Below are 13,503 nucleotides of genomic sequence, written 5' to 3' on the forward strand. Positions count from 1 at the left end.
TATTATCTGAACAGAGGGTCTAAAGAACTGACAGACTGTAAGGCCCCCTGAGATCAGCTTGTGTTTGTGTGCTACATACTGTAAATGAAATCACTTTAACTTTAAGTTTGTAGCAGTTGGCAGCCCTGCAGTTAGTACCACTGCCAAATGTGGATGCAGGGAAATCTGGGTGCTTTGGGACTGAAGTATAAGTAAATAAAAGTAGTGTAAAGCTCATTGGTTTCAAGATCTGCTTCATGTTTTCAGTTAATCAGCATCATCGTCTTCTTTCTATGCGATTTCTCTCATTCTCTTAAATGAGTTGTCTTTGGTTGTTAGCGTAATTTTGTTGCTGCTGTTTTATTTATTTTTTTCTCTTTCCGGCTTTATTGTGTCGAAGCGTCTATGTTTCTTCTACTCCTTGGGGTTTTGTAACCTCATCTGCATGAATTAGCGTTTTCAATCTTCTCGCTCTGCATCGCTTTAATTATTGAATTTTATCGCTCTTTGGAATTGTTAAATTGCTTCTGTTCCTCGGTGCTCTGTCCAGTGTAAACCACTTCATTGACTCGCACTTAACTGATTTGTCCAGACCCTGAGGTATTTCAGCGGTGGTAAAATCGGGCCCGCATAGTTAGAATTCTCATATTAAACAGCTGACATTAAAGTGGCACTTCAAATGATTTTACGCATCAAGTCAGTCACTCATCTCGTGGAGTACTACTCAGCCTCTAAAAACACTTGTATAGTGTATTCTGTGGCCCTGGAGGGAGCTCTACAAAGTTTGAAAAAATATCCCTGAAGATGTCATCACAGTCATTTTGGCTTAGAGACTACAGATTTGTTTTGGTAAGTTCCTTTTAAATCTGAGGCATACAGTTTGAAGGACATGGACATTCAGCAGGCAGAGATGGTCCAATAAAGACACACTTTTGGTTGCGTCATAGTCAGTCTAGGATCCACATATTAGGGCCACGCATAGTATGACATATTTTCTTTATTTTTAAATGCCCACTTTTTCCAACAATGAGTTTGTGTATGATCATTCCTTTTTGAAATGCACCAAGCAGACTCGCAGTCATTTGATTTGTAGATGGCTGAAAAAGGAAGCCAACATGGCAGTGCCAAAAACTGGTCACTTGAGGCCGGCTCCAAAAGCCAGTCAGCCTCCATAAACCCTCAGATTAAAATGCTCAACTTTATAGAAGAAATAAACATGTTCGCAGCCTGGTACCAGAAACAAAAACCGAAACCTTTGAAATTATATTAAGCAGGAATTTATTCATAATTAAATCTGGCAGGTGCCATCACATGGCAGCTCCACCCATGTGCCACCTTTTTACTCAACTTTGGGTTAGCTGGGAGTTTCATGTTTTACACAAGCTATGGGTTAGATTTGTTTCAGAGTACAATCAGGAGTGTGCTAATATCAAATTCTCATGCTCAACACTCAAACACCATAAACAAATCATGCAGGTTTGTTTTCAGATGTTTTTTCATGTATTCATAAATGGTCTGATTTCTTTCTTTTCAAAAAAAAACAACTCGTGACTTTTGCCTGATGCAGGTCTGAGGACTGACGTAACATATAGAATATATTAACAATGGACCCTGGCATAGTTTGGGTTCTTACGAGCCAAAGTCTGCCTCTCTGCACGCTCTATACTCCTCCGAACCAACACCATGGGCTGAGCCGGAGCTGAAGCTGACCCTTGAGGAAGAACCTAATCTGCATGATCTTGAGGCTGGGATTTTCCCATGTGTCAATCATGTAAAATGTATGCTCGCTTTTTCACTGAATGTTACAACTCGGCACAGAAGTAGGTCAACTAGCTAATGTTAGCATAGGGCAGTAGTTCCCAGACTTTTTAGGGAACCTCTTTGTGATGCACCCCATTCTACATTCTAACCAGGTTGAAAAAACAACCCATAAAACCTTAAAAAAAAAAAAGGAAAATAGCCTAGTTATAGCCATTTTCATGGTGAGGGGGGTGCATCCAGATGCAATTAAAGATTCTGCAGCAATTTTAATTGAATTGCAATAAAGTCACAGATGATTTACCATTTAAAGAACAAAGAGAATGACATGCACAGACTCAGAAACGGATATCGTAGGCTTTTCCTTTGATTGAAGTGTTAGTAGGCTCAATGAACTAGCAGTAATAATAAGAATACCAAAATGATATATTAAAAAAAATAAATTTTGGGTCCATTTTTGCCTGATATTGGCCTACCCAGCTATATTGGTCTAAATTGGTATCAGTGTATATTAGTCAACAAATATTGGTTATATTAATATGATTTGTCAGATTATGACCAAGAATTTAATTTGAAAAATGCTCTATAAAAGCCAAAGTATATTTGAAAAGTTTTTTGGTGTACTTTACTAGAAAACATGAATCAACACTTGAAGAGTCAGAACTATTCTTTGTTTTAGGTTTGGTTCAGTCAGATATATGAAATGTTAAATCATCCATCATTGATCACAACCATCGAACCTTTCTTACCCTCACAGTGAAATCAGGTAAAACAGGTAATTATTGGACAGAATAGTTAGAGATTCCCTGCTGTGGTTGCTCTGCCTCTGTTTGACCAATAGATAGGTGCTCCCTTGTGGCTAATTAAAATCAAACTGCTAATAAAGGCAGGAGAGCCTCGCTGCGCAATAATCACAGTAATGACGGCAATACAAATTGCTCAGTATATTTCACCATGAAATATGGTAAAACCCGTATACCTCTCTATACGCTCTACGTGCAGCGTCAATCCTAATCAATCTGCGCTCATTGCATTTGACAAGTGTTGTAATTTATTTCCCCAGTAAACCCACTTTACATGATCTTGCCTCATCTTATTCAAGCACTGATTTGCTGCATTTCCCAGAATACATCTTGACAACTCCTAGAGAATGTGACCGAACATCTTAAACTTGCAAGTGCAGAGAGAAATATAGCACACTGCCAAGCAACGAAAGTGCTCCAAATAGTGTGGAAGGTTTCCAAAGGCTCTCTCTTCTTTTTTTGGCATTTACGACTTTGACACTACACAACCAGACAGAAGAGATTTGGGGAAAGAGAGCGTTCTTGACTCTCGAGGTCCCAGCCCAGACTCAAACCCAGGAATTTTGTACTGTACGACTGAGCCTGCAGGACAGCGAATGGATGATCTAAAACTGAGACAATTTTGTTTTTAAGCGGAGTTAAACGTGTGTGACGGTAGACAAAGTCAAAAGCACGCCTCGCTAGCTGAATTATATAATCAACTTGTACATTTTAAATGGTGAAACTGGGCCTTGCTTTCAGCTCAGATGACACTTTATTGCAGAGGGATTCCGACTGTGCGTTGGACTGTGAAAGAGAGCCAAGTACAAAGCAGTAAAGCAGAGACAGCCCGTGCTAGCAGCAGAATCTTCTTTTCTTTCTCTTTCAGTCTCTCAACACACTTTTTTTTTTTGTATAATATGCTTGCGTAATGGCAAACATTACCACTGCATCATCCGCGGGTTTCTTTTCATATGGCTTTTCGCTGCGAGATGCTCAGCGTGGAGTCATTTTCTCTGCAAGTGTCCGGGATTTACCATCTGACGGTGCGTGGCGAGCGCTCTGTGCTGTAATTAGGACTGTGCTTTCTTTTGATTATCATAACACATGTTGGTAGCCTATGGCGGAGAGGCTATGAAGTGTGACTGCTGACCTTCTCTCTTCCCCCGTGAGAAGGCGAGAAAGTGTGAATGTGTGTGTGTGTGTGTGTGTGTGTGTGTGTGTGTTGTCAGGGCAGAGAGGCAGCTCAAAGTGTCTCTCCGCTTCTATTTTATCTCTCCATCCTATTCATTTTTTTCCTTCTCTCTTTTGCTCCTTTCGCTCTCATTGTCCTGTATCCCTCTTTTCCATCTCCATCTCTTATTTCCTCCATCTGTTTGGCCTCTCCCACACTCACTGTTCGTCTCCATCTCATCCCACATTCTCACATTTGCTCATTTTTCCCCCTCCCCTTTTTTCCCCCTCTCAGCCCATTCACCCAATCATGGCCGGTTTTCAGCTCCTGTCTCTCCTCCTATACACTCTATGCCATCTCTTCCTCCTGTCTATGGTACAACCCTGCAACCTCTTCCCATTATCTCCCTATCCCTATCCTTTTTTTTTTTTCTTTAAGAGGTCCTTTGGGTTTGAGAGCGCTCTCTTTGCCATCTCTTTGATTCAGACTTTTTTATGAGAAAATCTGGAACAAGATGTGTTTTTGAGCTTTGCATTTCTTTCCTCTCATTTGGCTCCGTCTCTCCCTCCCTCTTTTTCAACCACTCTAAAGTCCACTTATAAAGCCGGACCTGGGGCATCTGTGCTTTCAAACCCCCGTCACTTAGACACGCACACACACACACACTCACATGCACATAAGCTGACAGATTGACTGATGGCAGGGTTGTGTTTTTGTGAGGCTGAGTTCACTTGAGTGATGGTAGCTGACTGTGTGTGTGTGTGTGTGTGTGTGTGTGTGTGTGTGTGACAGTGAGAGAGGGAGAGACAGGGGAGTGTAGTCCAAAGCCAGCTTAGTGAGCTATTGTGCATCATTATACGTGCATGAGAGTCAGAACGAAGTGTGTGTGCTGTTCTAGCATGTCGGACTTATGCAAATGTCTGTATCGGAATGTTTCAGATTTTGCGCCATGCGTGTGATGTTTGTGCGCGCGCGTGTGTCTATGTGTTTAAAATGCCCTTGTGGCCGAGCCAGAAATACTGCAGGCGGCCAAATCTGGCACTGATCCTCAGCTTGTTCCCTCAGAGGCAGCACTGCAACACACACACACACACGACCCAGAGACACACTTTGATTTGCACCATCTCGTTTGAAGTGCAAGACCCAGAGCCTGACAGCTTATGATTAATATAAGCCCCCGCCCTCTGCCCTCTCTGCTGCGCATGCATGCAAACGCACACATCCAGAAAGAGATACATTTGTTGTTTTTCGTGCACGTACTGTACGCGTGCTCCCTCCGTGCGAGACACACTCCCACCCTGTCCTGGCAGTCTGCTCCAGGGGCCGGCCGGCTGGCTGGCTCTTTGAACTTGTGCTTCTGTGCTGTCACAGCAAGGACACCTCTGTACACGCCCCCCCCCCCCTCCATCCCATCAGCTTCGTCTACTAGTTCTTCATCTCTTCTTGAGATTGTCGCTTGCCGTGTCTTTGGCTGACCAGGTCAGAAAAGTCAACCGTCTCATCTGCAAGGATTTCCTAGGTGGAAAACGAATCTTTGTGCGGCTTTTAGGATTTTCGATTGATCCGTGGACGAGAAGGTTGCCAGAGCGCCACGTGGGGAGAAAAAGTCCTGGTTGTGGCTAGTGGGGCTTTACTTCACCTCTGGCTGTTTGTGCCAATTAATATTCATAGCTGGATAATTTACCATTATGGCTTGATGCTTCAGAGCAGAGCATTTTTTTTGTTACAGTAGAAAAACCTTGGTTGTTTGACCTGTTTCACACAGTTCATTTATCTTCACAGTATGAGCCTGGTAGCTGCACCCAAGGGGGATAATAAACTGTGTGTTTTTCACTAATATTGTGAAAAAGTACAGCACTGATATGAGACATATTCTACACATATAACTAATAATCCTTGAAGTTACTCTAAAGAAATGCACATATTTAGCAAATTCTATTGGATGGATTTATAGATGTCACATATCTGATTCTGTGCCAGTCATATAACACACATGTTCTGCATGATGGTCATATTCATGCACGCAGCACTCACTGACCTCACATAACACCCACAAAAATGCTGATCACAGCCACACACCCACTCAGACCCATGAAATACCGTGAGATTCCATGAGGTCCCGCGAGAACGTGTTCCCTCTAGTACATAATCTTAATATAATAATATAATAAAGCCTGGCTGTAACATGGGGGACTTTTGGAGAAACTGTAAAATACTATTTAATGAATATTTAGTAGTCAGTGTTTTATTATGAACACGCAATTAAATTTTATACGAAAAGTTTCAACAGTGTTTGTGAATGCTGTCAATTATTGTTCTTCGACTGAAAATCGCAATTGGCCAGACATTGGCCAACATTACTATGATATGATAGCTAGAATTGCATTCAAAAGTGGAATTATATTTAATGATGAATACTATGTTGTTTTCTTCTCATGAGAAAAGTTACATTTGACAATTAAAGCTTAAGAAATTGAATGTCGTCTGAACTGGCGCTGTTAGCTCACAGTCTCCTTGTTAGCTGCAGAGCTAATGTTTGCTTATATTAACTTAGCTAATGTTAGGTTCACAGACAGACAGCCAGTACTTCAAATGAAGGATGTACAGGCTAGAAAATGATGTGCATAGCTTACATTACTGTATCTTTTATTGACTGATAGACTTATCTCTGTTGGTATTTGAGAGCAGGAAAAAAAAAGACTCATGTCAGTTTCTTATGCTTCTGCAGCCTGTGACAGGTTATCTTAGAAAAGCTTGGTGTGTAGAGGCCTTGAGGGAATTTCTTCAAGATTAGCACATACGTCCCCTTGGATTTGAGGTCTCTTTGATTAGAACTTGGTGATCAGAGGTCTCTGTAACTTCACAAAACACTTTTTTTGGCCAAAACTCAAGAATTAATTTGCTAAATATGGCAAAATTTCTCACAAATGTCTAATAAAGTAATGACATGGTGACATTTTGTATCCAAAAGGTCAAAGGTCAAGTTCACTGTGACATCATAATGTTCAGTGAAAACATTTTTCAGACCATTACTTTAATGCCATTACTCAGGAACAGAGTAATGGCATGCCACGACCTTGCAATTTTTTTCCAGTAAATGCAAGTTTTTTGCAAGTTTGGCTAATCATCAATGCTTCCTGCTGTTCTACCAATCATAGCAGTCCTCTGCACAAACACCATACATGTTTTTACTATTTTTTTGCATTTTATTTTTTATTTTGTCTCAGGTATTGAACAGAACACAAGGTTTGTCACTATCATTACCATTTATCAATGTTCTGTACACATACATATTATATATTCTATAATTGTATTATGTTACTTGCTTGAGTTTGAGCTCCAAAAAGATTTTGCTTCCTTGTGCACATCTTCATTTATTCAATAAAGCCGATTTTGTCAGATTTTTTTTGTAATCTCAAGCGGATTTTCACGTGATCCTGCAACTTGCAAAAAACGCCTAAAAACATTGTAGTGTTCATCACAAGTTTTGGGAAAAGCTGCCATGAAATCAGGCATTTTAGGCCGCAACAATCCCACAAAACAGCCTTCGAAATCCTGGAGAGACCGTCTTGGGTGTCCAGCTTGAAACTGTGGTAATTGCACAGATTCACTGTTGCCAGGTTGGAGCTGTGTGTGTGAAGCATCCACATTTTAGAATTTGTAGTTTCTTTGCAGCAACATATTTGAAACACTGCAGTCCAGCACAAGCTCATTGGTTTTGCTGATACTGAGCTTCAGGTGATTGTTGATGCACCATGAGATGAAGCTCTCTGTTGTCTCCTCTGTAAAAATAGTCTCTGAGTAAAGACAGCATTTTCTCACTGAATATTATTCACTGGAATCATAGATGTCAGTATAGTTATGTCTTCGACATAAAATAGGCTTATTATTTTACTAAATTCCTTCAAATTCTTAAGGAGTCAGGATAGACATGGATGCAAAATGCCACTTGACTGGTTGGCAGAAGAATACAACTGCGAGGTGGTGATTCTAGTTAAATATCAAAAAAGTACAGAGTGGTATTTCACTCCCAAAAAGACATATTTGGCAGAGAGTGCAGACATTGGCTTGCACTGCACATTAACAGATAACAGCCAACAGTTTTGTAGTTTGGCTAACTTTAGGATTTAATGTGGATACAGCTTATAAAACTGAACACTGTGTCTACGCAGCCCACATGGCAAAAGCAAGAGCGGGTTCAGTCCTCCGTCTGCGTCTGCACAGCAAGCGTTCAGGGACAGTCCTGAGTGTAGGTCACCAGCGTGTTTGACAGCGCTTTGTATCCAACACACAAGTAAAAGCATATTGGTTGCATCAGACGTGCGTGAGTCGTATTACACTGACCTAAACGGTCGAGCCTACTAACAGTGTACTGCAGATCCTGCCCTTCACATTATGGGGGACAATTGGACAATTGTAGTCATTTTAAATATGAAGGGAGACATTGTCTCAATGACACGCTCTGGCTCAAACCCTGTGTCTGGTATACTTCATATATTTAATAAATACCCTTTAGAGTTTTTCCATCTCCACTTCATACACCTCATCCAAGCAAAAAATAGCTGTCTTGAGTATTGATTGTCTCTAATGATACTTCAATGGGCTGTAAATGATATATCAAGAGATGAGAAACTGTACACAAGAGGGCTTGTTCAGCATCTGAGGATCAAATCGGCACCCGTCAGAGAGCCTGCATTATTGATGCCGCTGTTTACATGATGAGACCTTCTGTCAGCTTGCAGGGCTTTTGAAGGGAGAATGTGCTTCTGTCTTTCATTTTCTCACTATATATATCTCTCTCACCTCTCTTTTTCCTCCTTCTGTGCGCCTCAAGGTCCCACCGCGCTTCCCCCGCTCTTTTCTGGATTTATATAACAGAGTTTTCAAACTTGTCAAAGAGCTGTGATTGGACTAACAATCTCCTGTGAAGGCCTGTCCACCAGCTTAGTGCGGAGAGTTTTTTCTTTTTCTCTCTTGGTGGGGGTATGATTCTGTCTCCTCTGTTTTTGCTCTCTTGTTTTCATTCCCGTGTCTCTTCTCTGTGGGAGTCTGTTATGGATGTCTGTATAGTTAAGATGCCGGGCTGATCTGTGAGGCCAGCTTTGCCGGGAGTTGGTAGTATCCGAAGACTTCATTATCAGGAGGGAAATCTGGTGTCCCTGTCCTTCTATCGCCTCCTCTATCACTCCCTTTCTCTTTGTATGTTTCGTTTTCTTTCTCCCTCTCACCGCCACTCAGCGGGGCGCCATTAGCCATTCAGCACAGAGAGGCCTTGAGGAATTGAAAGCGACAGAGCAGAAAAAGAATAGAAAAACTGAAACGGGAAAGGAGACAGGGGAGTTGAGGGAAGGCAGGCAGGAGGGAGGGAGGGAGGGAGGGAGGGAGAGGATGGAGTTGAGGTGTTAAGGCGGGAGCAGACCCAGACAGGGCACTGTGGCACACAGGGAGATGGAGGGATTAGGGATTAAGGGAGAAGATGGGGAAAATGGACAGATTTCCATGGAGATGAAGAGAGAAATCAGAGGAATGACGGGATGCAAGGGAGAGAATTATGGACAAGACAAGAGTGGAATTTGAGCCAGCTGAAAAAGAGCAAGACAAAAAGTGTGGCCAAGAATCGTAGAAAGAGCTAGGGAGGGATAGAGATGCACAGTGCATGCATCGGGTATGCTAATTATAGATTTTTGAATTATGAATGAGATTAATTACATAGGCAGATGTGAATTTATTCACATTTTCTTTCTCTTACTTTACCCCAGACACTTTTAAATGATAATTTCTTTCTTTTGGCAAAGGCACACCTCTCTTTCTGCTTACTCTTCCCATCCTCTTTGTCTTCTTCTCTCTCCCTCTTATCTCGCCATCAGTTCCCCTCCCAGACGCAATGAAGCATCTGTTGAATATGCACTACTTAGCTCCATCAACACAACTTAGCGCGATGAATCGGACTGTCATATGACTCTCAATCTCGCCACAATATTTCTTTCACACACACGCTCGCACGCGCTATCATCATTAGCTTGCTAATGTCTAGAGTGCTTAGCATGACTTATGAGCCATTCGGATGAGCTGCAGAGATGATTTGCTCTCTTTATGGGGTGTTTGTGCCGTGCTATTTTTTGCTGCGATTAGCATTTTGCATTTCCTGCTCTGTGACAGAAAAATGAATGTGTTCTCCCCTCAGGTCCTGGCAACATGGAGGCTGTATCTCTTTGCTGTCAAAGTGCCCACCAAGGTAAATGTTCCCCCGCTCTCACTGGAATTTTATGGCTTTCACTTGCCAGCCTTGATCTCATGGTAATTCGCAAGAGATGTGACAAAAAAAGTAGCAGACTTTCAGAGCAGGAGAGAAGAGATAACGATGATGACTGTGGTGATGATGTTTTAGAGTGATAGGAGTCATGACAACGCTCAGAATGAAGATGATAAGGTGGCAGGTGGCATGAAGCCAGCAGTTTAAAGCAACAGTTTGACATTTTGGGAAATATGCTTATTCGCTTTCTTGTCGAGAAAGGATGAGAAGATCAATTCCGCTCTCATATTTTCACATGACACTGCAGGCAGAAGCTGGTTAGCTTAGCATATTACCATTTTTACACTTTGGTTAATGTACAGCTTAAACAAATGGGATACAACATGTTAATTAGTGAGCTTTAAAGGTGCTGGCAGGTGGATTTTTTTTCCTTTTGGATCAAGCCTGACTTGCTGTTTCTCCCTGCTTCCAGTCTCTGTGCCAAGCTAAGCTAACCTGTTGCAAACTGCACAGACTTAAGCGGTATCAATTTTCACATCTTGGCAAGAAAGCAAACAAGCTTATTTCACAACATGTTAAATTACTCCTTTAAAGGGACAATTCACCCAAATCAAAAATACATATTTTTCCTCTCACATATTGTGCTATTTATCCATTTAGATTTTTTTGGGGTGAGTTACCAAGTTTTGGAGATGTCTGCCATCTCTTGAACACGATGAAACTAGACTATATACTTGGGTTGCAGTCACAAAAATGTCTTTTTTCCAGAACTCAGGATTTGGTTACTCAAGGTAATCCACACACATTGCTGTGAGCATGTAGGAGCTCTTTTCTTTGACAGGACTACACCTGCCAACTGTATCACCGTGCAGGAGGAAGTGTACATCTAGGTTACAGCTCAGTCAAGGAGGACGCCATTAATGTTTACATCCCGCGCTGTCACATGCATGGGTCTCTTGTCCATGAGTAGGTGCACGCTTCCTTCTGGATGGTGATACAGTTGGCGAGTGTCGTTCAGTAGAGAGAAAACGGTTCATTCAACGTTTCATTTCTTGCTACAGTGTCTGTGAAATATCTTCAGTTACTGGGTCATGATTGCTGGAAAGACACTGGTGTTAAAATTTCAAATGTGGGTTTTTTTGTCACTTTGAGCACCACGAGCTGAGTGCCATCTATTATATGTGAGAAAAGGCAGACACCTCTATGTCTGATATCTCCAAAACTCACACTAAAACAGTCTAGATGGATATTTAGCACTACAGGTAAGAGCAAAAATAGATATTTCTTGTTTTATGTTGTAATATCCCTTAGAAGATAATTTATTTTAACTTGGGACTTACTTATGTAGTTTTAACATAGATTTTATCAGTCATGATAACAATGTAAAATAGTAAAAAATAGTAAAAAAGAAATTGTTTCCCAAAGCTTAAGATGACATCTTCAAATGTCTTGTTTTACTCACAGCCCAAAGTTTCGGTTTATATTTCCTTTAGTCATAAAGGAGAAAAGAATCCAAAAAACATTCACATTTAAGAAAATAAAATCGACACATTTAAATGCTTTATAAAAGGTGTACTGTAGATATAAATCTTGCAGAATTTCCTTTAAGGTGTTTTATTTATTTGGGGACCCAAACAAAATATCCTGTGACCCACCTGAGGGTCCCGACCCAGTCTTTAGAAAAGCCTGTGATTTATGACTTTGGCCAATCAATGGTTGGTAAAATAGTTGACTGAGAATGAGACTTAATGAACTATGTTGACGCCAACAGTCCAAAGCGACCATAATTTGATGGAAATATTATTGTGATCATAAGAAATGAGTGACAGAATCAACAAAATAAGTTGTAAGAAGATGTGATTATCCTATGAAGATGATGTGAACTATGGATTCTGACACAGTGATGTTTCTCTGTTGTTTTCAGATGGAGGTCACCTTCAACTTCTTGGAAATCCGGGCAATGAACACCTACCCAGAATACCAGGTGACACCCTGAAGCTCAGTTCTTCTCCTGATGTTTGAAACTTCACAGCAAAAAAAAACAAAAAAAAAAAGTATCACTATTGAAAAACTGTCATGTCCACATGCAGGTCGTCATCGACACAGACAAGACCACCTACTCGCTGAGGCTGCAAACCCAAGACCAGCTGGATCACATGGTCAGCCACATCAACTACGCCCTCTCCCGAGTATTCAACAACTCCATTTATGCGTAAGCATCTCCGAGCGTCCTCGCCTCCAGCAAAGAAACTAGTCTTTTCTGTTTCTGTGTTGTATGTGCTGAGGAGCGAAGACAAGTTGGCCGACGTTAACAGCACTCGACAGTGCGTTGGCAAGTTGGCAGCTTCACTTTCGGGCAGCTTTCCTCTTCAGCAGCCAAATGCATTCTTGTATTGCTGTAGTTTGCATCCAACCCATTTCTGTGTCACGGTAGACTATAACACCCAGCAATCACTGGGATTAAATCAGCCAGCTGACACTGAGTAGGCCGTTACCTGAAGGCATTGTGTTGGCTCTTTTTTCTTTTTTAAAGCAGCTTATTTAGTATAAGCAGCGAGTAGCAGAACACGCAGTCACTGATGGAGCAATAGACTCAGGCCTCCAGTCAAAAAGCCTTTTTTACACTCCTCTATGTCCGCTGCACTTTCTGAAGAGAGAACAGGATGCGCACTAAAGAAAAGCCTGGATAGGGTTTAGTTCAAGTGGTAAAATCTCTTGTCCCGTGGTCATGTGAATCTATGGGTGAGCAGGCAAGCAAGGCAGAGTTTATTCCCCTCTCTCGTGGGTCTCATCTACAGTTTCTAAGAGCAATGGGATAGACTGTGCTCTGTCTATTGACCTGCGCAAGGCTATCTCTGCACTCTATCATCTTTCAGAATGGCTCTTTTCCATTAGAGCCACGCCAGATGATTGCTTCCAGTGAGAACATTTAAAGAGAATAAAGAGAGAGGGGAGGACGGAGGGAGGGAAGTTGTTGTGGGTTCGATTGTGCAGCCTTGTAACTGATTGGAGCCGCTGCATTGAAGTACATAATGCAGATAGTATCAAGGTAACGGGCGCATAGGCGCACGCTCCAGGGGCGGATGATGATTGTCGAGATAAGGTGGGGATTAAGGTCATGGATGTGGTTAGGTGTTGTGTGTGATTTGTTGACAAATGGGATTAAGGATGGTGTGTGTTGAATGCAACAGTATAGTGGTGTAATCCTATCAAAAAGCCAAAGCAGGTACAGCACAGTATTATGTGGGAACAGTATTTACTTTGTGATCCCTGTCCTCACTCTTTTCTGCTTACTGGATGCTTTTTTGTTAAAGAAATATTTGAAAGAAAGCATCCAGTAAGCCAAGGAATATGCTTCTTTTTGTATAATTGCAGCGGTAGCTTCAAACAGCGTCCCAGGGATCCAATTTTACAGTTTACATGTTATTTGTTCACTACCAAAGCAATGTTATACACACTTTCATTATCAGAGACGATCACTTTCCATCTTAATTCTGACTAAAGCAGCCATAATCAATGAGAAACAACTCTGCTGCAAATGAGAATCTTCCCAATGC

The 13,503-nt window shown here is 41.5% G+C and overlaps 1 protein-coding gene across 1 annotated transcript in view; it reads left to right on the forward strand.

The window, feature by feature from the left end:
• The window catches only part of carmil3 (capping protein regulator and myosin 1 linker 3), a 116,131-nt gene that overhangs the window by 10,487 nt on the left and 92,141 nt on the right, over positions 1-13,503 (forward strand). Inside the window, exons 3-5 of the mRNA XM_084732438.1 lie at positions 9,878-9,928; positions 11,871-11,930; positions 12,037-12,158. Coding sequence (XP_084588564.1) covers positions 9,878-9,928; positions 11,871-11,930; positions 12,037-12,158 — 233 coding nt within the window. The remainder of the gene's footprint in view (positions 1-9,877; positions 9,929-11,870; positions 11,931-12,036; positions 12,159-13,503) is intronic.

This window comes from Lutjanus erythropterus, chromosome 12, assembly GCF_056507025.1.
Source record: "Lutjanus erythropterus isolate fLutEry1 chromosome 12, fLutEry1.hap2, whole genome shotgun sequence".
NCBI classification, from domain to species: Eukaryota; Metazoa; Chordata; class Actinopteri; order Lutjaniformes; family Lutjanidae; genus Lutjanus; species Lutjanus erythropterus.